This window comes from Vipera berus (genome assembly GCF_964194415.1).
Source record: "Vipera berus genome assembly, chromosome: 3".
NCBI classification, from domain to species: domain Eukaryota; kingdom Metazoa; phylum Chordata; class Lepidosauria; order Squamata; family Viperidae; genus Vipera; species Vipera berus.
In genome coordinates this window covers 68418031-68445608 of record NC_138204.1, presented here as the reverse complement: position 1 = coordinate 68445608, position 27578 = coordinate 68418031, and the positions used below count along the sequence as shown (strand labels likewise).

The following is a 27578-nucleotide window of genomic DNA, read 5'->3' as shown; positions in this document are numbered from 1 at the left end:
TAGTGAGGGCTCCTTGACTACAAAGATGACTTGAATTCAGCAGATCAAAGGATTCATTTCATGTGCCTTTGCTGCCTTCCCAGGGTGCCCTATTTTGGTACCAACTCTGGTAGAAACATGTATTTTGCTAGAGAAGGCAAAGGAATTTATTTTTGTTGATGAGTTAGGGTTCTTATACATATAGTTTTGGAAACACACCGTGGTTACAATCAGAAAGCAGCTGCCATAAGAGACTTGCAAATTCATAAAATTGGCATTATAATGGTCATGGCCATTTATAAAAGGGGAAAAAAACAAAGTTTTGGAACCCAAAGCATTAATAAAAATAAAAATCATACTTGTGATCCCTTCCTTCCCTCCCTCCCTTCCTTCCTTCCTTCCTTCCTTCCTTCCTTCCTTCCTTCCCTTCCTTCCTTCCTTCCTTTCCTTCCTTCCTTCCTTCCTTCCTTCCTTCCTTCCCTTCCCTTCCCTTCCCTTCCCTTCCCTTCCCTTCCAACAATATCAGATTGGACAGCAAATTAACACAGATTCTAAAATGCCAAAACTCCAATCAACTGCACTAATGCACATGTATAGCTTTCCCTGATATATGCACATTTAATTTTTAATACATGAGCATCCTCTTTACTTTTAGAGGGATTTTTTAAATGTACCATTGTAGTACGTTTTTAGCAGATTTACGAATTAGTCACTAATTCATTTATTTTTTGCTGTTTTTCAACGCTTCATACTATTCAAATACAAATGTACAGAACATTTTTACAATGAACTATATTGGACATTTTCACACTAATCTATCAACTAAATAGATCATATATAAGAAGCCCTGTATATGATACTGTTGCAAGTAATTATTACAAGTAATATTTCAGATTTTAGAATAATAATTTGTGAATAATATAGAATAAAACCTTTTTCCTCAAGTAAGTATATAAATTCTTGTTTAAAAAAGTAAAAACTATCTACTGTATGAAGACTGGGGCTTTGTGTATTATTCCAGTGTCCTAAAAACACAGTTAATGGCATCAATTAGATATTCAAAGTAATGATCTCTCATAAAACTACTATGTAACTCAAAGAAATAGAATATATAGGTAGGGATCAGTCAGGAATTTAAGTGAGCTTCTCATTGGAAAAAAATAATCAGAAATAAACAATATATTTCAGCAAGCACCATCATAAAAAGCATGACCATAAGAATTGTGTAATGTATGCACCCATCCCCCACCTATATACATACATAGTGTAAAAATTCTTAGATATTATGTCATTTTATGAAAAGTCTTCTGCTCAAGTTTTGGATACACAAAATCAGTCATACTGGTTAAATGAACAAACAATATGACCTGTGCAGATAATACCCTATGTTCTTACATCTTTGTGTTAAAAGCTATCTGTAACATTATCAAAGCAACTTACTACATGTAGAAAGGATATGAGTGAAACATATTTTTTTGTGCTAAAAAATTAGCTCTCTACTAATTAGCTTCTAAACAAGCCAGCTGAAGCTCATCACATCAAATCTGAAATATCCTTTTCCTATAATGTAATATAATAATGGTTACTTCTTATTTATGCATCATCAACAAAATTCCTATTTATTTGTGTTTCCAAATATTTAAATCCAATTCTATACACTGTTTGTCAATCTTGAAGTTCATATTTGTAAATCTTTTTCCTAATACTGCAAGCAGTCAGTCCCATTTTGAAATAAATGCAGACTGAATGGTTCCAAAACATCTCTAATACAGTTATTAACTTAGTAGCAACTTTGACACTTCTAAATCAGTGTTTTTCAAACTTGGCAACTTTCACTTGTGCGGACTTTTACCACAGAATTCTGGTAATGCTGGTTAGGGAATTCTGGGTGTTGAAGCCCAGGTTTGAAAAAAAACTGATCTAAATGAATAATAATAGAGTTGGAAGGGACCTTGGAGGTGTTCTAGTTCAACCCCCTGCTCAGGCAGGAAACCCTATACCATTTCAGACAAATGGTTGTACAATCTCTTCTTAAAAACTTCCAGTGTCGGAGCATTCACAACTTCAGGAGGCAGGTTGTTCCACTGATTAATTGTTCTAACTGTCAGGAAGTTTCTCCTTAGTTCTAGGTTGCTTCTCTCCTTGATTAATTTCCATGCATTGCTTCCTTCAGGTGGTTTGGAGAATAGCTTGACTCCCTCTTCTTTGTGGCAGCCCCTGAGATATTGGAACACTGCTATCATGTCACCCCTCATCCTTCTATTCATTAAACTAAACGTATCTAATTCCAGCAACCGTTCTTTATATGTTTTATCCTCCAGTCCCCTAATCATTTTTGTTGCTCTTCTCTGTACCCTTTTACTCTGTACTTTTTTCTCAGTATTCTTATTTATCTACTATGTTTCAGATTCTATTTAGAGAGCAAACCCACAGAATCTGCATGCGTGAGGTCACGATGCAGAAGAGTACGGTGTTTATGGTGAATGAATGACAGAAATATAGACAGACAACAAAAAAGAAAGTAAGACACTTCACACTCTCTTAACATCCCCTGAATGCCACGCTCATTGCCATTAGGCAATATTTCAATCGTCAAATAATCTATTTTAGAGAAGCCCTTAAGAAATGAAAAATGCTGATCTGAAATAATAGTTGTTCTTGTTGCTATTATTCTTACATATTTGCCCTTCCAAATATCTGAAATGTAACAGACATTATCTCCAGTTGCTTGGTCCCAGATAATGTATCAGGGAAGGATTAATGTTTTAGAGATGTTACGCATTAGAGCTGAAACACCAAACCAGAAGTTCTAATTCAATGTACCAAAACATGGAAATTGTGACTTGTTTTTCATTTCCTGTGGCACAAAAGGGTAGTCTTAAAATTCCTTTTTTTCTGAAATAATTATTACTCTCAAAGAAATATAGTCAACAAAGCAAACTCCCAGGCAGCTTTAACCTAATACAGCATGCATTTTCATCTTTCCAAAGAGGATGGCATGGATGATACAAGCAGGGCTGCTATTCTTATATGATTGGTAATAATATTTGATCTTCTACAGATGCTGTACTACAGACGCGGACAAGAACCTGAGAGAAGAAATATGAAAAATAATCCTCCAAAACCAGCCAGTTCAACTACTCACCTTGTTTTAATGTAAGATTCATCTACTATGGCATACCATTCATTTTTTTTCCAAATAATAATTTATCACCTATTTGTGATTGTGGGAAGTCCCCATCTGAGCTTTCAGGAGGCTAACTGTGAAACTGCCTACAGTCATATTTCAGATTCCATAGCTATACAAGTTATAAATCTCTCGGAGGATTAACAAATCCAGCAATCAGGAAATTTCACTTTTATTTAATCTAGTTTAAATCAAAGATTTAGGCACACAGCAGCTGTGACCCTTCTTTTGAAATGCGTTTGATGAAATCTTAAAAAAAAAAGAAGAAGAAACAATTAGGAATGCAATTTGTTGTGTTTCAACAACCCTTTGTCTTACAGGCCAGAAGCAGAAATAAAAGGTGTGAAAAACCAAGTCATAAAATATATGTTTCCTTCATGCAATGTAGTTTTACACTGTACATTGTACAGTACATTGTACTGAAACCAGTACTTTTACTTTACTTTCACTTGTCAGAGTGAACAGCAACGTTCTTTTTTAATACAGCATTTGGAACTTACAAAGCATTTTATATCATTATCTTATTTCAGTCAAATAGTCTGTCATGAGTGAGTAAGACAAAGTGGATGTGCTGAATCTACAAACTATCAACATTAGTGGTAGTGATAGTAAAGGCTAAAAGGCCTTTAAATCTAGTTATCATTTTATTAATAGCCTTGAATAAAGTGACTGTTACCTTCTTAATTATCAAGATGGGTACTTAACTTAATTCAATCAGTGCTCTTTAAAGTCTTCTTTTTATTAGCATGTTTTTACCTCTTTCAGAGAAGAAAAAGTGGTTGTCTAAATGTGAAATATTTTTATTCCTACATATGGACCTAAACAGATTAGAGCATCAGTGTGATATGGTATGCCAAAGTCTTAAGCTTTCAAAGACAAGACTGCAGTTTATGTCTTTGCTCATTCGTTTATTCATTTATTGGCTTCACACTGCTAAAAATGGCTTCTTTGCAATGAACTAGAACAAAGAATATTACTGTAGACCAAACAACAGCTAAATCACCAATGAGATCTTAAGACTTTTTGCCCAGAGATGTTTGCTTGTGGGTGGTACTTTTAAAGATGGTTCGAAACTAGTTTCCAATGAATGACAATTTCTTTCGATATTTGTTCCTTCTTTTGGTAATACTGTTGCAATGACTTATTACTAATTTCATTTCTTCTTAGTCTGATGGTATGTATTCAGTGTCAATAGGATTTTTGTGCTTTGCTGCTCTCAAAGTAAAGACCACAAATCACCAAAAAATTTCCTCTCCCCTTTGGAAGCTGTAAAGCATTAGGCCACAGAATGACCACTAGACCAGAGATGCATCCTGGCGATCACTATAAAATATTAGAAAAATTGGGCATGAGATGTTTCTGCATTGTTGAAAATTGTAAAACAATGACAAATCTTGACAAGGAAAAAAAAGCTTATGCACTTTTAATTGAAGGCATGTGATATTAATAAGAATCAGACATACTGCATATATATCATATTGCTTGCAACTCTTCTCCCCTCAAAAAATACACTATTTTGCAGAAATCTTCCATTGCTTATTTGCACAGTCATTTTTTTCCTCATTAAATCATTAGTTGATGTACTTATTGAGAGGAATGTTTTAATTCAATTTAGGCTTCATTTTACGGAACTATGAAAACATAAATCTTTCTCAAACCATGTCAGCCTCTTGTTTCCTCCTTCTGGCTCTACTTACTCGGTGATGTGGGAGAGGCGGCACCTCCTTCTGTCGATGTGGTTGGAGGCTTTGTGTCTGGCACTGGAAGGGGCACAGGCCTAGCCATTGGGGGAGGAGGCGGTGGTGGCAACATTGGTGTGGGAAGGAATGGATTGTGCACCTTGCCTTGGCTGCTACCATTGGGCTGTCAGATAAAGAAGAAACATTAACCATTAATTGCTTCTGGAATCAAATGACTGGGATAAATACACATAGCATAAACATAATATGGCTAAATATTTAAATAGACAGGGAAAACTCATGTCAATCAAAAAGAATGCATACATTCAGTTTATATTAAAGAATACCTGAGAGAACATCTTATGAATGAAGGCAAATATACGTGTTCCAGGATAATGATGTGGGATTGGATTTGGGTTGGCCACCAGGACCAGAGATTTACTTTTATTTATAAGAACATCTTACATTGTTTTTCATATAGTTTATACTGCAGGGACAATAGCCAGACCTCAAAGTAGCAATGCATAAATGAAGCTCTACAAAACAAACATAACACACATGATTCTCTGATGTAACTTCCATACCTTTAATACCTTCTTAAGAAATTATGCAATACAGCTGGTAGCTATTTTTCTTCTGCGCTTTGTAGTTCTGTGGATCCAACTCTGAAGTTTGGATCTAAAACACTAACACCCATGGAATTTTTATTATATGTAGATTACAAATTGAGTGCTAAAAGCAAGAAAAATTCTGCTATCAGAAATATAATGAGTAAAAATAACTATGGCCATCATTATTCTTCACTTGTACTCTACTGTGACAGAACCAAATATTATTTTAGGTAAGGCTATAGACTGAGGTAGTCATTTGCCCATATAAATGGAATGTTATTCCAGTAACCTGAAGATAATTGTTAAATTTAACAACAAACTAAGATAATTCAACCAAAATTTTGGAACACTGTTTAATTTTTCAGTGATAAGGAAAGAAGATAATAGCTCCTAGATATAACAGACCATAAGAAACTGTACTTTTATCTTCCTGAGTTCAAGTGCTGGTCAAGTAAATCTAAAATGCTACAAGAAGCCATTTTTTAAAAAAGTAAATGTGGCTGATTTAAAACTGCTGGTTTTGAGTCATTTTTCTACAGAAATAATTAATAAAAATTACTAGTGTTCTATAGTTTGAGTTAACCTTGGAAATCCTGGAATCAGGTCATAAGAAACTAAATAGTTCTCTTTTGGGATCATGTTAATTACGCTTATTCTGAACATGAATGTGAAGTTCAAATCATATATAAGATATTATTGGGCAATGATCACATACTTTATAAGCAGAAAATTGTTGTGAATAAGCAATGATTGCAACATGGGGGATAATAATAATGCAAATACTAGCAATACTGTTTGATGCCAATGAGAAGATGTTAGAATTAGAGAGAAAGAGAGTATACGCATATAGGACAGGGGAGAACAAAAAGTCAAGATGACCATCACAATTATGTGAATGAAGCCCCGCTTTTTGGTATTTATGATAATGTTGCATGAATGTACAAAAGTGGAGATCTTGACTATTTTAGCTTCCTCCAGCCCCCTATGGATGCCATTGTATGTATATACATCAATCAGTGTTCCTCAACCTCAACAGCTTTAAGATATGTAAAGTTCATTTTATAGAAATTTTGGCTGAAGATTTCTGTGAACTGAAGTCCACACATCTTAAAGTTACTGAGACTGAGAAACACTGATATGCATGTATCACTCCCCACACACATACTAATTCGGAAAGCGGTGCTTCAGACAGAAGAGAAAGGAGAAACATCTTGGTCTCTTCCACTACCTCTGCTCAGCTGAGACATAAAAGTAGCCTTTTCTACTGGACATATGCTATAATAATTAGCATTTATGAATGAGCTTGAGAAGGCAACATTCCTAACAGAACCAAAGAGCAGTTCAAATGTATTCACCACAGTGTTAGGCTTTGTACATCTTGTGTTGTGAGCGAGAGAGGTCCGATTTAGATGTAAGTAAAATTGGAGTTCGGAAGTACATTAAAGACCATTTTCCTTGTGGAATTTCCAGTCTTTTAATGGAACCAACAATTATGGTGGAACAAATAGGTGGTCAGTACACCTGTTCATTGTAATTCCTCTATGGACAAAGAAGGGATTGTCCATGAGTGCTCCGGATAGTAGTCTCCGGTGGGTTTAGAGCTCTGGGAGACAAAGAATAGCTGTGTTGCTCAAACCATAATTGGTGCCTTTAAAATGACACTGTATTTATATACCTCCTTTTCTTTTGGAAATTGCTTGTTTCTGCTATTAGAATCTTTGTAACAAAATGTTCTATAGCACCAGGTGAGTTTCCTTCAGTCCTTAGCAAAAAAACTTTTAAATACAAGTTTAAGGACTTATTTTTTCCTTTTGAAATAAATAGCAAAAAGGTGATTAAAATTTTGATTTGACTTAAATTTCATGTAAAAGTTACAAACAGACTAAAGACCCAAATGGATTTGAAATAAGATTTTAGAAATAATTATAAGAAACTTTCCTCTGTGGGAAAATGCTTTGTTTTGAATTTTCTTGGATGATACTTTGAAGGTTGGCCATTAGAGAAAACCAAAAGTAACTAAAGATTATGATAAAGCATAAAAGCTCTTACATTCAACTTAATAATATACAAGGAAGCAAAATATATTAACATTGGATATACTGAAGGATATTTTTGAACAATGGACCCAGAAATTAATTTTAAAATGTCTGTCTCTATAGGTTGTATTTAAAAGATGTTATGAAAGAGGAACACGCTTTGACAAAATTGGGACTGATTCAAAGGTAGAGTTAAGAATGACAGGCAACAAGAATGATATGAAAAAATGCTATCTATACTTAACATATAAAAGAAATCAGCCGATCTATTAATAATTAAAAGGACTATACAAATAACAAAGCAAGAAATTGACTTGGATAATGCTCCGATGTTGGACATACAAAAGAGATTTGTTAAAACTTTGAAGAATTTTGTGTGAAAGGAAAGGACAAGACAAGAAAAGACAAGAAATCAAATTCTGGGACATTATTTGAGAGGAGTAAAGATCAAGACTGTTGTAAAAAGGAAGATAAAACTTGATTTATTTAATCAAGGTTAAAATAGATATATTGCTATCTCTGGTAAGCCTTTATGGATTTACTTGATCAGAGCTAAATTATTAGGATTTAAGGATTTGTTTATAGATAAAAAATTGGATATGGGATAAAGAGAGAGATGATTTGTTGTTTATTAAGAGAAGGTGAGTAAGTTACTAAAATTGTTTACTTGCGAAGAAGGGGAAAGCCATGTCTTTGCATGTTTTTTTCTTTTACTATATTATTTTTCTTTCTTTTCTATTTTTTGTTTCTGCTCTTTTTATTCTTTGAATTTTTTAGTTTGTGTTAGTTTTTAATTGTTTAATTGTAATTTTAAATAAAATTAATATTAAAGAAAAAAGAAAAAAAGCTTTTCCTCATGTGCTTTTTCCTCATGGTCACAAAATGGAGAACTGGCAGTTTTTGCTTCCATTCAATTCACGGCAATTAAAAGTTTCACTGAAACGCTAAACTGGCTATGGGCAACCCAAATCCTCTGCAGCATATTGGTTCCTTGATTTCTCTGTGGCTGCAATTCAGGTCCTCAAACATTCTGGAACAGGGTCATGCAGATTCTGTGATGCTAATCAGCAGCAGAGTAGTATGTCAGAAAAAGGCCAGAGCATCTCATAAACCTTTTGGTAGCTACTTTGAAATCTTCTAGAGGTTGTCAATAATTTTGTAACCAGTATAGTTTTGTCTGTTGTTAATCTGTTAATAAAAATGCTTTTTTTTATATCTAAGAAGAATTTGATAATATGTGATCAATATTTGACAATTCAACTTTCCAAATAAGTAGTAAAATGTACTCAGTAAGATATAATAGTAGTTTTGAGTTTTCAAGGCTTACATATAGACCTGGGATACTTTTATATTTCCCTGTATGCCTCCTTCACGGTGTAGTCCTGAGAGCTTATTCAGAGTATGGTATCTGGGTGCTATTTGTGATAGTATTAAAGACTTTTGTGGTACTGTATAAGTGGCATTTAGGTCAATATGAACTGTTAGTTTATTTATAATCTTTGATCCATTGTAAAATGTTAGTATATATACAGGTAGTCTCCATCTTACAACAGTTTAGTGACCAAAATTACAACAGCATTGAAAAATGTGACTTATGACTGTTTTCACAGTTACGACCTTTGCAACAATGCCATGATCATGTGATCAAATTTCAGATGCTTGGCAACTGGTTCATATTCATGACCATTGCTGTGTCCCAAGGTCATGTGGTCACCTTTTGCATGCAACCTTCTGAGAAGCAAAGTCAATGGGGAAGCCAGATTCGCTTAACAACTGGGTTACTAACTTATCAACTGCAGTGATTCAGTTAACAACTGTGACAAGGAAGGTTGTAAAATGGGGCAAAACCCACTTAACAAATGTCTCACTTAACAACATAACTTTTGGGCTCAACTGTGGTTGTAAGTCAACAATTACCTGTAGTATGTTGCATTAATCACTTACATCAAACTTTAATAGATTTCATTACTGGCAAAAATTGATTAAATTCTAGCAAGTAGAAGGTGTAAATTATGGGCACAAGGTAGCCAAATAACGATGACTTAAATTATATTAACTCCAATCATAATCAACATGAACATAACATATTTATTTTGGGATGGTTTAGGCCCCTATGATTTTCTTATGTGTACAAATCTGTTTTTATCATTCCATGGTTATAGAAACAAAACTTCTGAAAAAAAGTAGAAACAGCTTCCTTACATTTAGGAACCCCACCTGTCCAGCCTGCTGACCAGCGTCCGGGCAGACAAGTTGGACAAACTCTTTCAGAGTCTCCTGAGGATGATAGCGAATTGCTGGGTGTGAGAAGTATGGCCCAGGCTGTTGAATAATGGGTGATGTTGGAAAATGAAGAGTCGATGGTGTTGCGTGTGGACTTGCTAGAAGAAAGAAAACAAAGTACATTATAAATAATAGATTTTTGGAATTTGATAAAAACAAATTATCTGTTTTTGTGCTTTTTATGTTGCTTTCTTATGAAACGTTAAAACAAATGTTCTGAAATGTATATATCCTAAAGTACAGAACTGATTTCTAGTAGTGATTTTCATAATATGTTGTGTCATACTAAATTCTACTTTACTTCAAATATAAAGGCAGAGTGTAAATACAGCCAGATTTTAAAATGTCTCTTCTGCATTTTTAGTGGTTATCATTTATAAAGGAATCAGCAGTCCTTGGTAAAAGTGACTGACTATTCATTACTTTAAGAGCCTATCTAATGAATCCAGCAATAAAAAATGTATCTGGGAGATTACAGTTGATTTAATTGACATTCTGCATAATTCTGGTTTGCACACGGGGAACAGTTTTACTTTGAGCTATAAATGGGCAGTAACATAACACTGATGCTCTTGCAGCTTTATTTATGTCACTTTTTCAGTTCAGCTGCAGAATATTATTTTTATATAATTTGCGTTCTTTTTTTTTTATTAAAGAGTTTTACAATATTTTACAATGTATCCCCAAATCCCTCCCACCCCAACCCCCCCCCACTTCCCCCCCCCACTTCCCAGAGCTAAATACAGGATTATAGTTACAACAATCATATTCTAAATAAAAATTTACACAATATACAATCAACCAAATTCGTACTGCGCTTTAACTCTCTCTTAGCATAACTACCGTACTAACAATAACAATATCCCACTAAATTCTACTCATAAGCTAAATGGAACTTTTTGGTCCCATATTTGTTTTCAATATAATTTATCCATCTCCTCCAAACTGAAATATATCTCTCCTGTGAGTGATCCTTTAAATAAGCAGAAATCTTGGACATTTCTGCAAGATTAGAAACTTTAAACACCCATTCTTCTACCGTGGGCAGATTGTCCTTCTTCCAATATTGTCCCACCAGTAACCGTGCTGCCGTTATCATATTCAACATCAGATTAGTCTCTTTGACATCACAATTTACAACGATACCCAGTAAGAACAATTGCGGGGAAAACTTTATCTTCCTCTTAAAAATCTTTTGAATGTTCCACCAAATTTTAATCCAGAAGGCTTTTATGTTTCTACAAGTCCACCACATGTGGAAATAGGTAGCTTCTAAGCTACCACACCTCCAACACTTAGACTGCAGATTAGGATACATGTTGGACAACTTCTTGGGATCCAGATGCCATCTATAAAACATTTTGTAAAAATTTTCTCTTAAATTTTGAGCCTGGGTAAATTTAACATTTCTAACCCAAATTATCTCCCAGGTGTCCAACGAGATTGGTTCCTGAATATTTTGTGCCCATTTTACCATGCAATCTTTAACCAATTCCGTTTCCGAATCCAATTCAATTAAAGCATTATATATCCTCTTTATATGTGCACATTTTGAATCTCTAATTTGCTTTACTAAATTTTGATCTGTAATTGTGATACCAACCTTTTGATCTGACTTCCACCTAGCTTTCAATTGGGTATATTGAAACCAAGAGTAATTTATGTTTTCTTGTCTTAACTCCTCTGCTGATTTAAGTTGCCAATCATTCCCTTGCAATTTGAGTAGTTCCTTATAAGAAACCATATCCATACTCACTCCCATAGATACACCGTCTATCGCGTGTCCAGGAATTCCCCAAATCGGTATTTTATAATTTAACTTATTATAGTACTTTTGCGTTCTTGTATCTCCCCCTCCCCCCACCCCCCAAAAAATGTTTGTATTTTATCTCTTATAAGTGAGAAATGAATAAATGTGTTCCCAGGTAGGTTTTAGGAATACTGCTTCAAGGAGGGAAAAGTGTAGTCACTGAGAAATCGCAAAGTGATTGCAACACAAAAAGCAGCCGGTGAGTTGTTTTGAATTGGTCCAAGGCAAAAAAAAAAACAACAAAAAAAAAACAGGCCAGTTATGAATTTGGAAGGAAAAGTTAAATACTCTTAAAGTCCCAGCAGTGCCACTGAATAGCTTAATACTGGGCCGTATGTAATAAGAAAGGTGTCCTCAGGGTCGAATCTGTCTCTCCATCTGAAGTACTTCAATTCTGAGGTGACCCATGCCTGGGAATAAATAGCAACTGGAAAATTAGATCCTTTCTGCAACCATCCCTGTACTATAAACCACTTTCTCACATCCCATCCGATCCCATCACGAGAGGACTGTAGATGTTTCCAGAAAAGAAAACGAAAACCAAACCGAAATTTAAAGAGTCTGGAGCTCAGCCAATCTAAGACAGTTGCTAGAAGGCAACTGCTCACTTCCAGGATTTAAACATTTGTTAGAAAGATGAGGATTTAACAAAAATCAACTCTATTGAAGATGCAAAAAGAACCTAAGGTTCCACATAGACAACACACACAATTAGAAAGAGATAACAAACTTCCTTCCTAAAATTTATTTACTGAAACCAAGTCTGGTTCCACAATCATCAGGGCTGGAGATCTCAATTTAATTCTCTTTTCCTTGTTTGTCCAGCAAAACTTCACATAGACAAAGGGCCCTTCCTGCTTTACTAGTCTCTCAGTCCATGCCATGATTTCCTCACTTCAGGCTGTGAGTCTTATAATGACTTCTGCAGCATGCTGAAGGCACATTGGAAAAGATACAGATGATGAAGCCAGGTCAATAGCAAAGCTCTTTTCAGACAATCATACCTTAGTGAAGAATGTTTAAGTGACGCAGACACTTGCTGCCATAATTTGGTGGCAAATACTATTGCCCAATTTTAGTTGCAATACAAGCGATCATCCCAAGAGTTACCGGAATATTACGGAGCCAGTGGGTAGCCTACTCCTGGTTCTTTTATCTTTTTCCCCATGGTATACAAACAACTATCTGCCCACATGCTTCTTCCATCTCTTCAACTGCATTGCTTATTTAAATTGTTAGGGGGAAAAAAAACTATGACGTCATTGTTAAGTCAGCCACGTTAGCTTTCTAGAAGCATAATTTTTTCAGTCTGCAAAATTGTTTAATAATCTGAGGAGAATTGATGTATGTTGGAAAAAGATTTAGGGTTCAAAGGAAGTTTAAAACAACCTAAGATGTTCTCTGTAATGCTAGAACAGAAATAAGATAAGCTCTTGTTATTATGGTCAACCTAGTGTAGTCGATGGCTAAAATAAATCTACTCACCTCAAAGCCTAATGAGAAAAGATATGGCACATGGATTAATCTACTTATAAAGAATAGGAGTTTAAAGTATAAGGCCTCTTTTGATTTGAGCTTGGCTCCTGGTAAATTCATACGTATTTCATGTAGTTATCCTGGCAATCTAAAGACTTCCTGGTGCCATTTCCCAGGATGACTTTCAGTTCTCCAGTCTAACCTACACTCTCAAGCTATTTCCAGGAGTGTTCCCATTCACGTCCTAATCAGGTGCCAGGCCTGGTTAACTTCTAAATCTGGGCAAGATCAGGCAGGTGCTGCCACCTGTTGAGACCAGAACAATGTTCTATTGGCATTATTTTTAAAGAACCAATTAAAATTAAGAAAGCTGGTGTTAAAAAGTACTTAAAGAACATTGAAATTAATTCCTTTTGATATTTCTCTCTCATTTCTTTGAGATGCTTCAGACTACTGTGATCCAAAATGTCACTTCTACCATTATAACAATGCAAGAGCCAATTCAAATTATGCAAGATATATCCCATTCTTTATTCTGCCAAAGTACTTGTTTTCAGAAATGATTGTATTAGAGTATTAATTGGCTTAGCCACCATGCTGGCTGAAGTAAAATGCTTTTAAATCTAGCAACAGCTGTGTTGATCAGGAACAAGAAGAGAGACTTTTAAATAAGAAATGCTGGCAAAAGGTCAAGTTTTTTTGAAAGAAATTTGAACTACATATAATGCAATGGAAGAGGTAGGGAACAGAAGTCTGAATAAATAGCTTTCAAAATTTGGTGGCAATCCAGCACTATTAAAATCAATCGGAAATATTCCGCTTCTAGCTCAACTTGAAACCATAGTCAACTAACAATAAAAATCTATGAACAAAAAGTTGTAAAAACTGTTTAGTTCTTTAATCCTACTCAAATGGAACTATTCAAATAAAACATCCACATCTGTTTTAGCAATTCCAAAAAGCCAACCTTAGAATTTCCATTCATTGAATGCAATTTCTCATACACTGAACTCAGAAGAAAAAATGTAAATAAAAGATTTAGAATTTATCTTATAGGAAGGCTGCTTTCCCTTCCTGTGTATGTTTTCATATACACATGTGCACATACAAATGTGTCACATACAGACATTTAAGGGAGGGCGGAAAGGAAATACCAGAATTGATTTCAGCTGAATATGACCCTAAGTTGACAAGCTGAGAAAACTAGACACTGCAGAAAATGTTTGTTTTGGTTCTCTATATTCTTGTTTTCCTTTGAGAAGCCTATAATGGTGGGAAAACTGGAAGGAAAGTGAAGAAGATGGCTAACTGCAAAGGAGATGAAGTTGATTACACTGGCAATGAATGGAAGACCTGAAGAACTGGATTGGGAAGAGATCATACAGGATATAATTGAAGATGTCCAACTCCAGTCCACTTTCATTCTCTAATGCCTGAGGTCTCAATGTGTAGTAGATCACTTAATCTTTCACTGTGCTGAGTTGTTCCATATTCATGTTTCTTACATTCCACGTTGCCACTATAATTCTGTCTTTGTAGCTTGGAAGTTCCTTCTTCTGAAAAGTAACATCAGAAACGTGATAACCCAAAGGCCATCTAGCCACACCATAAACATGTGCCCTGAAAGATCCTCAACTCCTCCTCAATAGCATGCTAACCACCATCCAATCTCAGGGGCTCATCATCCACACTATATTGCCAATCATTTTATTATTTTCTATCCATGTAGTCTTCCATGAGAGTATGAAAGGATGCCTTTGTTGTTGTTACTAAAGTGATAGTTCTGTCTCCAGCATCTTCCTATGCCAGTTCTGCTCAATACAGGTGTCTGTCTATTTTAATGGGGTGGCTAGGAGGACCTTTGTACCTTGGATGACTCTTGGCATACAGTCATAATGCTCTTCACTCATCCTTTTCAAGAACAGTTCCATTGCAATGACTCAGCACAGCAGGACTTCTAGGATTATGAATAGATTAAACTAATGATTAATTACACACACTTCCTAAAATTCAGGGTAAAACTCCTTTTGGGCAAATATGATGTCTGTATAAAAGGGGAAGGTGTGAACGAATGATGCAATAACTATACAGAATAAAAATATACAATATTGGAGTGGCTAACTGAGAGACTACCAGAGAATTAGCTATGTATTGAGTTACATGATAGAAGAAAGGAGAGATATAAATGGAGAAAAAGAAGTATGAATCAGGACTAAAGTGTTAAATTAGGAACATAGAGATTCAGGTTTAACTTCCTCGTTGGCCAGATAAACTTGCTGGATAATGTGAATCTAGTCACCACTACCCAAGCTTCCTTTACAGAATTGGTGAGGGGCTAAAACAATAAAGGAAAGAAATCAGACACTCTTATATTATGCCAAAAATGTTCTAGCATTCTGGTGAAGTCAGTGGATAATTGAGCAAGACGACAAGCCATTTTTAGAACTGTTGCAATAGATTAAATTATTTGACTGGTAAGTACACTTCTTTGCTTATAATGTTAGGCTTGGCATTCATATTTTAAAAAGGAATTAGAGTTTTATTTTGACTTCTGAGCCATGTTGTGTACATAATTTGATACAAAATAATTAAATGCAGATGGTAACATATGAAGTACAAATAGAAATCCTGGCAGGGGAAGGGGGGGGTTGTAGGCAGTGGATATAAATCTGCTTTGATACTAAAAATGGCATCTTAATGGAATTGATGAATCTGAATGATATATTGCTGTTGTGTTATTAGAGGTCCACTTCCCAATTCAAATATCAGTGTTTCTCTTCCTTCCCATTCTGAACAGGGTAAGATGACACTACATAAATACTGTTAAAGCTATAGATGCATGGGACAGTAATTCACTTAATTTAATGTGATTTATGATTCTGTCAATATGAGAAGTTGGAAATCCTGAGCTCTGATGCTTAAACATGAGTTCTGTATTTAAACATTATGATGTATCTTGGTGGGGGTAGAGCTCTAAAGAGGATAGACAAATTAGCGTAAAAGGAAATTGAGTACAAAGCACTAGAGTTTATTACCCTGTTTGATGTTGATGGGCATATCAAACAAAAGATATGAAAATAAGCATGCCATCAGAGAACACGCTAAATACTGTAGTCAGGGAGGGATTATTATTATTATTATTATTATTATTATTATTATTATTATTTCAGAAATACATAAAATCACATTCATAAATGTGTTCAAATGCCTCTCCTGCTCTGATTCAGCCTTTTTTAAATTTATTATTATTATTATTATTATTATTATTATTATTATTATTATTTCAGAAATACATAAAATCACATTCATAAATGTGTTTAAATGCCTCTCCTGCTCTGATTCAGCCTTTTTAAAATTATTATTATTATTATTATTATTATTATTATTATTATTATTATTATTATTATTATTATTATTATTATTATTATTATTATTTCTACTAAATGTCTATGGAGATTCTCAGTCATGGTTTTCCCAAAGGTGCCTTTTTCAAGAGGCAACTGGACTTTCTTGTTTTTCTTTCAAGACGTTTCGCTTCTCATCCAAGAAGCTTCTTCAGCTTCTTCTTGGGTGAGAAGCAAAGTCTTCAAAGAAAAACAAGAAAGTCCAGTTGCCTCTTGAAAAAGCACCTTTGGAATTCCTACTAAAGTTTACAAATACAAGGGAAAAACTAACACAAACTAAAAAGAATATTAAGAAAATGAACACTGCCAAAAAAAGAAAATATGTAGTAAGAAAGATATTATTCCCTCCAAACAAATAGAAACAACTTCAGTAACTTAACACCTTCTCTGATATTTCAGTAAAAAAATCACTTCTTCATATATCATATATCTTTATCCACAGGCAAATGAAGAAAATCTCATTATTCAGTCCTAGTGAGCAAATGTCCTTTAAGAGCTACAAGGAATAATAACACATATATTTTATTTATTTATTTATTTTAATCATAATCAAATAAATCAGTTTTGCATACCTTTTCTTTCTGTTATCTATAAACAAATCTTTAAAGTTTTGCCATTCAGTCCTGGTTTTTTTTTAAAAAAAGTCATTTAAGAGCTACCAGAAACACATATATTTATTTTCTTTCAATTTATTTTTAAAAAATTAATTTTGATACTTTTAAATATTGTCCAGCTAGATTACTTATTATTTTCTTTTTGTCTCCTCTCAGAAATTCTTCACTAGTTTAATAAGATTCATTTGTAAATCTAAGATTGGAAACCTATCCAAGTCTCTCTTCTGATTTATTATTTGTATGTCCTCTTTGATTATTAAGACATCAGCAAGTTTCATTTATAAATCACTTTTGTGGTTTAGATTTTTCCCCCATATCATTCTTGTAAATGTCATTTTTAAACCCACTTTCACGTTGCCCTCAATCTTTCTTTTGTACAATAAAATCCGTTCTTTTTCTGTAATTTATTTTAAAACCATTTTTATAGTAGCAGACAATCTTAAGAATAATTTCTTGGTGCATTATTCTCAAATATCCTTCCGCAGTCAAATAATATTGTTCAATTGTATTAATATCTTCTTTAATTGTAATCTTTAGTACTCTCTGATTCCCTCTAGTCAACTTTCAAAATCCCTCTTATCGTATTTTTTTTCCTAATCAAAACATTTTCCCATAGGAGGATTTCTTACAGTTAGTTTCAAAATCTTTATTTGAAAATTTGAGACAACCCACAGGAAATATTATGTCAAGTTCCTCTAGCCTCTTCATCTATTTATAACTTTCCAAAATCAACATCATGGTCACCCTTTTACTGTTTATACAAAAATAAAAAGAAACCTCTTTGTAAAGTCCTTAAAGGTAAAGGTAAAGGTTCCCCCGCACATGCATGCTAGTCGTTTCTGACTCTAGGGGCCGGTGCTCATCTCCGTTTCAAAGCCGAAGAGCCAGCGCTTGTCCGAGGACGTCTCCGTGGTCATGTGGCCGGCATGACTAGACGCCAAAGGCGCACGGAACGCTGTTACCTTCCCACCGCAGGGACCACTGCGGTGGGAAGGTAAAGTCCTTAAACATGCATAAAACTTCTTTCATCAAGGATAGAAGGAAACTCATTAGCGTAATAAAACTTTCCCTTCTGAAGGAAGGTTAACACCTGGAAAGCCATCAAAAACCAATTTCCTAAGGTGGTTAAGAAAGGAAGTACGCAAACTTAGGTGAGATGACTTTCCCTGTTTTCCATAGTTGTAAAATCCATTGGAGACTGCTGTCTTAAAGGCTCCTTGCACGACCTTGTGTATGGAGCACTTGTGGGTGATCCTGGCTCCCCCCTTGCTCTGGAAAGAAGTTCTGATGAGCTGATTCATTCAATTGCTCCTCTTTCTGACGTAGCCATTGGCTACCTTCTCTGCAGAATGCTCTTTAGCCTGCCACTGCTTCCCCAGAAGTCAATCCTAATTCAGTCTTATCTTTGTAATACGTTGAATCAAACTTTAAATCTAGGTTCCATTGGTTAATCACCCTCATTCTTCTCTCTGACACTTTTTTCTCTGGGCATTTCTTGCCTCTTAAAGGAATTAAATGGGCACATCATCTTATTGCTGTATTATGTCCTCAGTGGACTAGCATATTAACGTAATTTCTCATAGGAAAGGCTACTCTAAAAATTGTTAGCAGAATAATAAATTAACTAAGCATAGTGCCCCCCCATCTATCCTTGTGCAAATTATTAGTGTAATAGACCTTTTAGTTATGCATTTATCTAGAATTATTGAATGGTTGCACATAATGAATCTGAACAATGAGAATCCTTTATGAGATAATCTCAGTGGGTGGGCTTCATAGTTAATTTAGACTAGTAGTCTTTTAAGCTGTTCACTTACATATAGATTAACTAAATAAGCTACTTCTTTAAATATTTTCTGTGTCATAAGGCAACTCTTTAAAATCCAATAAAGGTAGTACTTCAATTACACGCTTCTTGAATTTTGTTTAGTTCCAGTTTTAATTATCTTCAAGCTTCTTGCTAACATGAGTGGCATTCAAGAGCAAGAATGTACCACTTTAAATAGAAACCCTAAATAGCTAGTCAGGTTAGTTTAATGAATGAAGCTTTCAGAGTATCAACATGTCTTTCATTGTTAATGCCTGAAATCCAATGGAGAATGAAGCATCTAACTATTTATTTATTAATTTTCTTCCACATGTATTAATTCAAAGGTAAATCAAGGTGGCAAATAATATATAATATTCTTTCTTCCTCCTATTTTCCCCACCACAACAACCCTATGAGGTGGGTTGGGCGGAGAGAAAGTGACTGGCCAAAGTCATCCAGCTGGCTTTTATGTGTAAGGCAGAATTAGAACTCACAATCTAGAACTCACAATTCTAAGCCAGCACCTTAACCACTACACCAAACTTTTCTTTGACATAAAAAAGAAAATCCTTTTCATTCAGTTCACACCAACTGAAAGCTGGAAAATCTAGAGTAAGTTTACACAGGTCTTTATTTGAAAACAAAATGGAATATTTCCACAATGTATGGTCTACTATGGGTAAGTTATTTCTAGACTACATAAACACATCTGACATTTGTAACTAACCAAATGTACAGAGTCCTTCACCCAACATACTTTGAGGTGCCATGAAATTGAGAGCAGCAGGAGATTAGATGTCTGTCTCCATGAAGCTCTCTGTAGAACAGGTTTTGGCTGCACCCTTTGCCTTGCTACTTACTTTAAGAACCACAGATGTCCAGCAGTTAAAAATCACACCTTTTTGTGCCATAAAATCCTTCTATAAATGCATCTTAATCTATCTGATGCTTTCCAAAGGAGAATGTTTTAGAAATGAAGAATAGGTTAAAAATATTGGAGCACTTCCTCAAAGCTTAGGTTCGCACAAAGTTCCTGTCAAATTAAATCCCATTCCAATTTACAAAATTATTGGACTTCTGCAAGTTGAAGCTTGTATTACCTGATTATATATTATAATTACCTAATTTATTATTAATTACTGTTACACATCAGTCTATAAAACATTTTATGAAAGAAAGAGATCCCTGCCCCAGAGGGATTGCAAACAGAGTACCAACAATTTAATAAGAAATAAACTCACCAGAGGAAAAGTGAAGATATAGACAAGAGCAATAAGGACAAAAAAAGAATATGAGTGAGTTCAATTACAAATGTTTCATTTCACTCACTTAAAAAAAAGATATTGATAAGATTGACTAAGACCAGAGATGGGCAACAAAAATTGTGCAAGGTCTAAGGGACAAACTTATGAGGAGAGACTGAGGAACTGAATATGTACAACCTGGAGGACAGAAGAGAAACCGGGGGGGGGGGCAGGATTGAAACCTTTAAATTCATTAAGGGTGTGAATAAGGTTCTAGAAGGCAGCATTCTCAATATTAAGCAAAAAATCAAGAACATGGGGGCATAACCTCAAAGTGACAGGAGGGAAGTTCAAAAGTAATGTTAGAAAGTATTACTTCATAGAAAGAGGTAGTAGAAGCTTGGAACCAAAGGTCAGCAGAGATAATAGGTCACTCATCAGGAACTAAGTTTAAACATGCTTAGGATAAACACATGTCCAGCATCTGACAAAAATAAATAAAATAAAATAAAAATGAATAAAAATAATAATTAAAAATAATAAATACATAAATTAAAAAGAGGGGAAGAGGGCAGATTCTATGGACCACTGGATTACTGCCTGCCAACTATCTGGTGATCTGTGACTGTTCAGGATGAGAGGGTTTTATTTGAAATTTATAGATTTTTTTTTTACAATCAGTGGAAGTTTGTCTATTCAACAATGAATGGCTATGGTGGCAATCCCAGAAAAATAGCCATTTCACAAAAAGTGAACAAATACCATTCAGAACTATACATGTCTATATACAAATGAACACATAAACCAGGCAAATGCATCCCTCTAATGTGTCATGGACACAAAAAACATACTAAAGCAAAAACTCACAAGACAAAATCTGCAGATGTAGATCTTGCAAAACAACCTCTTTTCTTATTAATTCTCCCTTTTGGCTCCCATCGGTTTTCCTTTTCATTCCTAGATTCTTTTGTCTTTTTATTGATTCAATATATATTCAATACCTTTTTATTTCTTAAGGAGATTTATGGTTCAAATGAATATGGTGCCAGAGGCATTACTAGAAATACAGTTGAAACTGCTATTTTCTTTGCAGCATGCTCTATTCCCATTTTTAGAGTACAAGGATTTTTTTTTAAAAAATTGAGAAGTCATACGGAGCAGGATGAGGAGCATATGGTAGGGGCCAAGGAAAGTAACCATGGCAGACATCACATTGGGAATCTCAATACTATAATTTTCAGGAGAATATCTAAAATATAGCATTTACTAAGCAATATAGAATTTGCAATTTCAAGATCTTTCTTTATGATAAATACAGTATGTTGCAACAAAGATTCTAATGATTTTGGATTGCATTCAGCTTTGATCCATACTTGCTTTATTTCCCAGATGATAAAAAAAATTGACAGCAATGATCAAATTATTCAAGATCCTTGGCTTCTTAATTTTATTACCATATAAAGGAGCCAGTTTAGTCTAGTGGTTAAGGCATCAGGCTGGAAAGCAGGGGACCATGAGTTCAAGTCTCACCTTACTCATGGAAAGCTAGCTGAATGACCTTGGGTGACTCACATTGTCTCTCAGCCCAACCCACCTCCCAGGGTTGTTGTGGAGAAAATAGGAGGAGGAAGATATGTTGGATATATAATAAAGGTGGGATATAAATAATCAAATAAATAAAATACCTTGCATTCAAAATTGCTAACTGACTGTGACCTCCAAATGTGCAGCATAAAAATTACGTGGCCTTATTTATTATTAAAGAGTATTCCTGAAGAAACTTGCTAGCTATCCATCCATCCATCCATCCATCCATCCATCCTTCCTTCCATCTATTCATCCGCCCACCAGGACACTTCCTCTTTGCCTGCAAGTGATGCTTTTCTGCTTTTCTTTCAGCTCTCCAGCTGCATCATATTTGATCAGAAGTTATATAATCTGGATGTACAGTCAGCCTGCACATGTCACAGCATAAATTTGCTTTGCACAGAAAGTAGCTGTTCAGCCTAGAATAGTCTGTGTTTTGTCCATTGTTTCTGTATTATCCATACAATGGTCTTTTCTCTGTCTTCAGTTCTTATCTGTTCGTGTGGAATAGTAATCATGGGGCTCTTCATAATTCGAGTCAACTGTCACTCCAAATCTAATTTATGGGCAGAATACAAATACTGGGGTGGAATTCATGATGGTTGAAACCTCAACTTGAATTTAAGGAATTCAACTTATCTGAAAACATATTAAGAAAGCAACTATTGTTAGCAGCCTAAATATGTACTACAGTAGCAAGTGTGTATGTGTGTGTGGGGGGGGAATTGTCCCCTTCCCACTAGAATTCTAATAGATCCACCTAAAGTTTAATTAGAAGAGTCAAAGATGCAAAAACATAAATCCTATCTTGTTAAAATTTCTGCTCAAGGTTTCACCTTATTCTTGTTTAACAATGACCTTATATCTAGATTTGCTGAATAAAAGAAGCAATACAGATTAAATTCAGCCTTCTTAATTGAATTGGGAGGCCAAGAAATGCAGCTTAGCCATAAAGGTTTGAGGTGAGTTTGCTCAATGCAGCTGCTTTTGAAGTAAAAAGTGCGTTTTCACATTAGTGCTCTATGGAAAAGTGTAACAAGATTTTCCATTGGTTGATTTTTTAAATTAAGATTTTTCTTTAAAAGGCCAACAGTTAGGAACATCAATTCAAGAAATCTGGCCAAAAACAGATCCCTAAAAAGCCCATGAAAGCTGAATGAATCTTTAGTGTTATTCTTCTTCTTCTTTTTTTAAAAAAACCATCTTTTCCAAAATCAATTGAGCTCCATATCTGATTTTCATGCAGTGTCCTATTAGCAATGGAAATCTTCTGGAAGCAATTCCTGTTGAGAGTATAACTTGTTCAAATTTCAGGGTGAGACTCTGCAATCAGCTGGTGTACAGCTGAATATACTGCTAATGTAACTTTGATACTATGAATACCTTACTATTATCACCAATTATCAAGGCTGTTTTTAAAATATATGTGGGCTTACAAGCAACAGGCTACATGACTGACAGCCAATAAGTCTATCTAGCTCTCCAGCAGAATGTGATTTTGTTTGAAAGCTATGAGGATTACTTAGCCAACTTCTATTGTGAGCTTAAGGTTGATATTATAATCATTTACAACAAGCGTTTAAGACTGATACCTATACCTAATTACCTGAAAGGATTCCCCACAATAATAAGTCTGAGTAGACACATAAAACTAGCTTTAAGGAAAATAATATCTCAACTTTTTCTTTATTTTAAATATGAATCCTAGTAATTAAGTATATACAATTTATATATTTGGGAAAAAACAATACTGCAATAGGGAGAAAAGTTATGTCACAAGTATCTGTTTTACTTCGTCATTTTTAATGAGAAAGTTTATCAAGAGTAAAAGACATGTTACATATGCCCCTTAAGCAAAGAATAAATAGATTTTCAAAGTGAAAAACCACTTTATGCAAATGGAAATCAAATGCATCTCATTTTTCTACTACAGTATGTGTGTGTGGTCAGTGCAACTTTTCTTTTATATATTACACTTTTGAAAATCCTCATGTAATTATTCAGCCCCAGGAAATCAAGAGTCAGTTTGCTTTATTTTAAGTCACAAAATATTCTAACAAACACCAATAACCAGAACACTATAAACCATTTAAAAAGACTCACAGTAAAGAGGCTAAAAACTCAGAGTGAACACTACTTATTAAAAATAAAATGACATTTAATGGACGGCTGAGGACTTAAAGCTCTGTTGCCACAGAACAGAATGCCACTTTTACTGAATGTCTGTGGAGATTCTCAGTCATCCAGGTTATGGTTTTACTTTTACTGAAGGTAAAGGTAAAGGTTGCCCCACACATGCGTGCTAGTTGTTTCCAACTCTAGGGGCCGGTGCTCATCTCCGTTTCAAAGCTGAAGAGCCAGCGCTTGTCCGTGGTCATGTGGCTGGCATGACTAGATGCCAAAGGCACACGGAACGCTGTTACCTTCCCACCGTAGTGGTCCCTATTTTTCTACTTGCATTTTTTACGTGCTTTCGAACTGCTAGGTTGGCAGAAGCTGGGACGAGCAACAGGCGCTCACTCTGTTACCTGGCACTCGGGATTCGACCCGCCAAACTGCCGACCATCTGATCAACAAGCTCAGCGTCCTAACCCACTGAGCCACCGCGTCCCTTTTACTTTTACTGAACCAGACACAAATAACTGCATGTAACTATCCATCTACAAATACATGTTTATCTTTCCCAATCATAAAACTTCATCGATTAGCTAGAACCCTCTCCATTTGTCTTCCTGAGACTGCCATGAAGCAACCTAAGTTAGGTTCAAATGAGGGAACAAAATTAACAAGCCCTTGTCTACTTTTGGTTCAAAAGCCACCACACTGGTGCCCCAAAGAGGTATGTTCTCATATATCCCAACCTGAGGACAAAGGCGCCATGGAACAAGAGGTCATGGATGTTTTGGTAAAGCCTCACCTCTGGGTCCTGTAATGACAGGTCGATGATGCTGGGTGAAGGCCGTTCCAAGAGAGGTCTGTGAAGGCGAGGGACTGCTGAAACCAGACTTCTCTGACTTCTTTAATGTAGTTGGCGATGGCAATCCTGGCAAGAATGATTGATACATGCAATTTAATAATGCTAGCTCACAGGAAAAAAAATGCCTCTGCATTTGGAAACTGGGTGCGAAAGCAAATAGATAAACTCAAAGGACAAATTAAACTGCATACAACAGCAAGCTTACTTTTATTTATGACTGTCTTTGGGAAGAATGGGCGGCTACCGCCAAGGTAAAGAAAGGCACATTTAAAATGCAGGCATATTTTTTCTTTTTTAAATCTCTGAGGGCAGGAACTGGCACCTCATTCATTATCACTCTTATCAAGTTCCATCGATAAACGCTACTTTGAGATGTGTTTGTGTTTTTAAGGGATCGTTCTATCGTTTATTCTCTCCAGTTTATGAACAGGTATTACAAATGTCTCAGGGAAGTCAACAGAGTTCAGTGGTTTGGAACCTCAATGATTGGACTGTGAGAATGAGTAAACACTTCTCTCTCAAGTTCCTGCTTGTTTCATAGTCTCTGAGAATTTGGAGTAGTTTACAACAAGTCAAGCAACAGAATGAAGGCTGCAAAAGGTTCTGTAAAAAGCATTTCTGTGGTTGGAAACATTTTGTGGGAATAACAGTATTCTTGAATTTCTCTTTTAGTTGCTCCCAATCTTTCGTTCAGTACACATCTTGTTTCACTCCCGGCAACTATGATCAACTGAGCTTCATTCCACCACATTCTGAATTAGGAAAGACTGTTCTGTATAGCAGGTTAAAAGGTCGTTTCCCAAATCAATTTAGCATGCTGTAATTTGAATGTTGTTATATGTGAGTATGTGTACACACACACACACACACACACACACACACACGCTTTCTTCTCCTACTTAGTGTTGACTTCTGGAAAAAAAATCCTTACTGGAAAACAAACTGTCTAAGATACTGAGAACTTTATAACATCACTTGAAACAAATCAGCTTTAGTATTATCAGAACCACAGGAAGATCCCTTGTGCCCAGCCTCTTTGTCCATCTGTTCCAATATTCCAGTAAGACTGCCTACACACACACACACACACACACACACACTGCCCTCCTAGCACATGGAACAACTCCTGGATCACTATGCCTTCTTTGTATCGAACAAATCTGTTCAGGAAATAACCAGTATGGAAAAGTAACTTATTAATCTTTTGCTTTGAAATGTTGTATTCAGCAATTTTACTGCATGATAGACATATATAAAGATACACACATACAGTGTTAAGATGCAGGCCTAAAATTTAATGAAGCACAGGCCAGGAAGGAATGGTTAGGCCAGAACAAAGGGCAGGTCCTTAGTCTTTCTTGTCATCTATCTACCCATGCATTTCCAATTTCTAGTCTATCCAACCCCCAAAATAATTCTGGGTGGCTTTGCAAACGTGTAATAATAGAGAAAAATCAAATACCCTGCTCCAATCACTCCAAGGGAAGAATGGGGGGGGGGAACCACAATCTCTCTCTTCACTCTTAATCAAGAGAGATCTACCATTCAGATTGGCCTGAGGGAGGAGATATATTTTAGAGCTTACTTTAAAGCAGATATGGTAGAGGCTGAACAGACATTTGTGGAAGACAGGCACTGTCACAAGGAAGGACTACTTTCAAATCCCTCTAGATGACATGGCTTAATCCTCAGCACCCAAAGCAAGGCAACTTTCTTTGATCATATAGGACAGGCAGACACTATAGAAGACAGACATCTCTCAAGTACCCAGGCTCTATGCCACACAACCCAGCTCAGGTCAACTCCTGCTGTGAAATTCTGCTGATATTCATTATGAGGTCCTTTTAATGGAGCTAAGCCATTAAAAACTCACTGAACTGAACAGTGCTTTATTTCTAAATAGACATGCTTACGGGTTCACTGTAATGTCAGAAATTTTACTTTCATATGAGATTCACTATGTTCGAGGAGGTGTAATCTTAGAAGTAAATGTTCTTAACGCTGCAGTCATAATACGATCATAAATGGCTATATTAGTTCAACTGACCTTGATGTAACTGAGCTGAAAGTTAAATTTTGAATTACGGAAGTATGGGAATTACACTTTATAGTGTAAATAATGATTTGTTGGTGATGAGTAGCCCCCAAACTGCTATGCTATGCAGATTTACCCGGGGCAGAAACGTAACTTCATACACCGAGATCTGCTTCTGAGAAAGCAGTTTCCCATTGCTTGATTATAAATCAGAGATCCCTATCAACACACAGCTTTATCTCATAGAATTTTACAAGAATTACTAAGATAATGTATGTGAAGTCATAAGGAAATGCATACACAGTATCAAATGCTAAATTATCAGTTTACTGCCTGTTTACTGTTGTTAGCCATAACCAATTTAACCTTTCGAAAGGGCATAAATGACTGACTTCTGAGCAAACACATATAAATGTTAAAATCTTCTTCAAGCTGGACCCAACATCTAAGGACCACATGGACACAACCATGTAGTTTACTTGACAGCAATATACAAGAGATTTGTCACTGCCTTTTTATAGAATGTTGCTCGACTTCCCAGTCTAGCTCAATGAACTGGTATTTTCTAGTGAATTCGCATTCAAAAAATAACCAGGCACAACCCTGGTTAGGTTCTGAACTCTCACAAAGTTGGCCAGCTACTCTCATCTACTTTTATGAATTATTTGTTTGATGTAGCAAACCAACGATTCTATTCAATTTTTTTTAAAAAAAACATTATATATACATAGCATGGTTTTATAAAAATTATACATATTACATTAACACACCCACAAAATATACTAGTTATGGCTGGCCAGATGTTTAGACTGGATATGGCATTTTTATCTACCTGTCAAGTCCTTC

At 35.3% G+C, this 27578-nt stretch overlaps 1 protein-coding gene across 3 annotated transcripts in view; it reads right to left on the bottom strand.

Moving 5' to 3' along the window:
• Positions 1 to 27578, bottom strand: part of NFIA (nuclear factor I A) — a 323674-nt gene that overhangs the window by 35099 nt on the left and 260997 nt on the right. For all 3 annotated transcript variants that reach the window (XM_081325217.1, XM_081325218.1, XM_081325216.1), the window contains exons 7-9: positions 24638 to 24763; positions 9695 to 9873; positions 4864 to 5029 (exon numbers count right to left, since the gene is read on the bottom strand). In XM_081325217.1, the coding sequence (XP_081181343.1) occupies positions 4864 to 5029; positions 9695 to 9873; positions 24638 to 24763 (471 nt within the window). The remainder of the gene's footprint in view (positions 1 to 4863; positions 5030 to 9694; positions 9874 to 24637; positions 24764 to 27578) is intronic.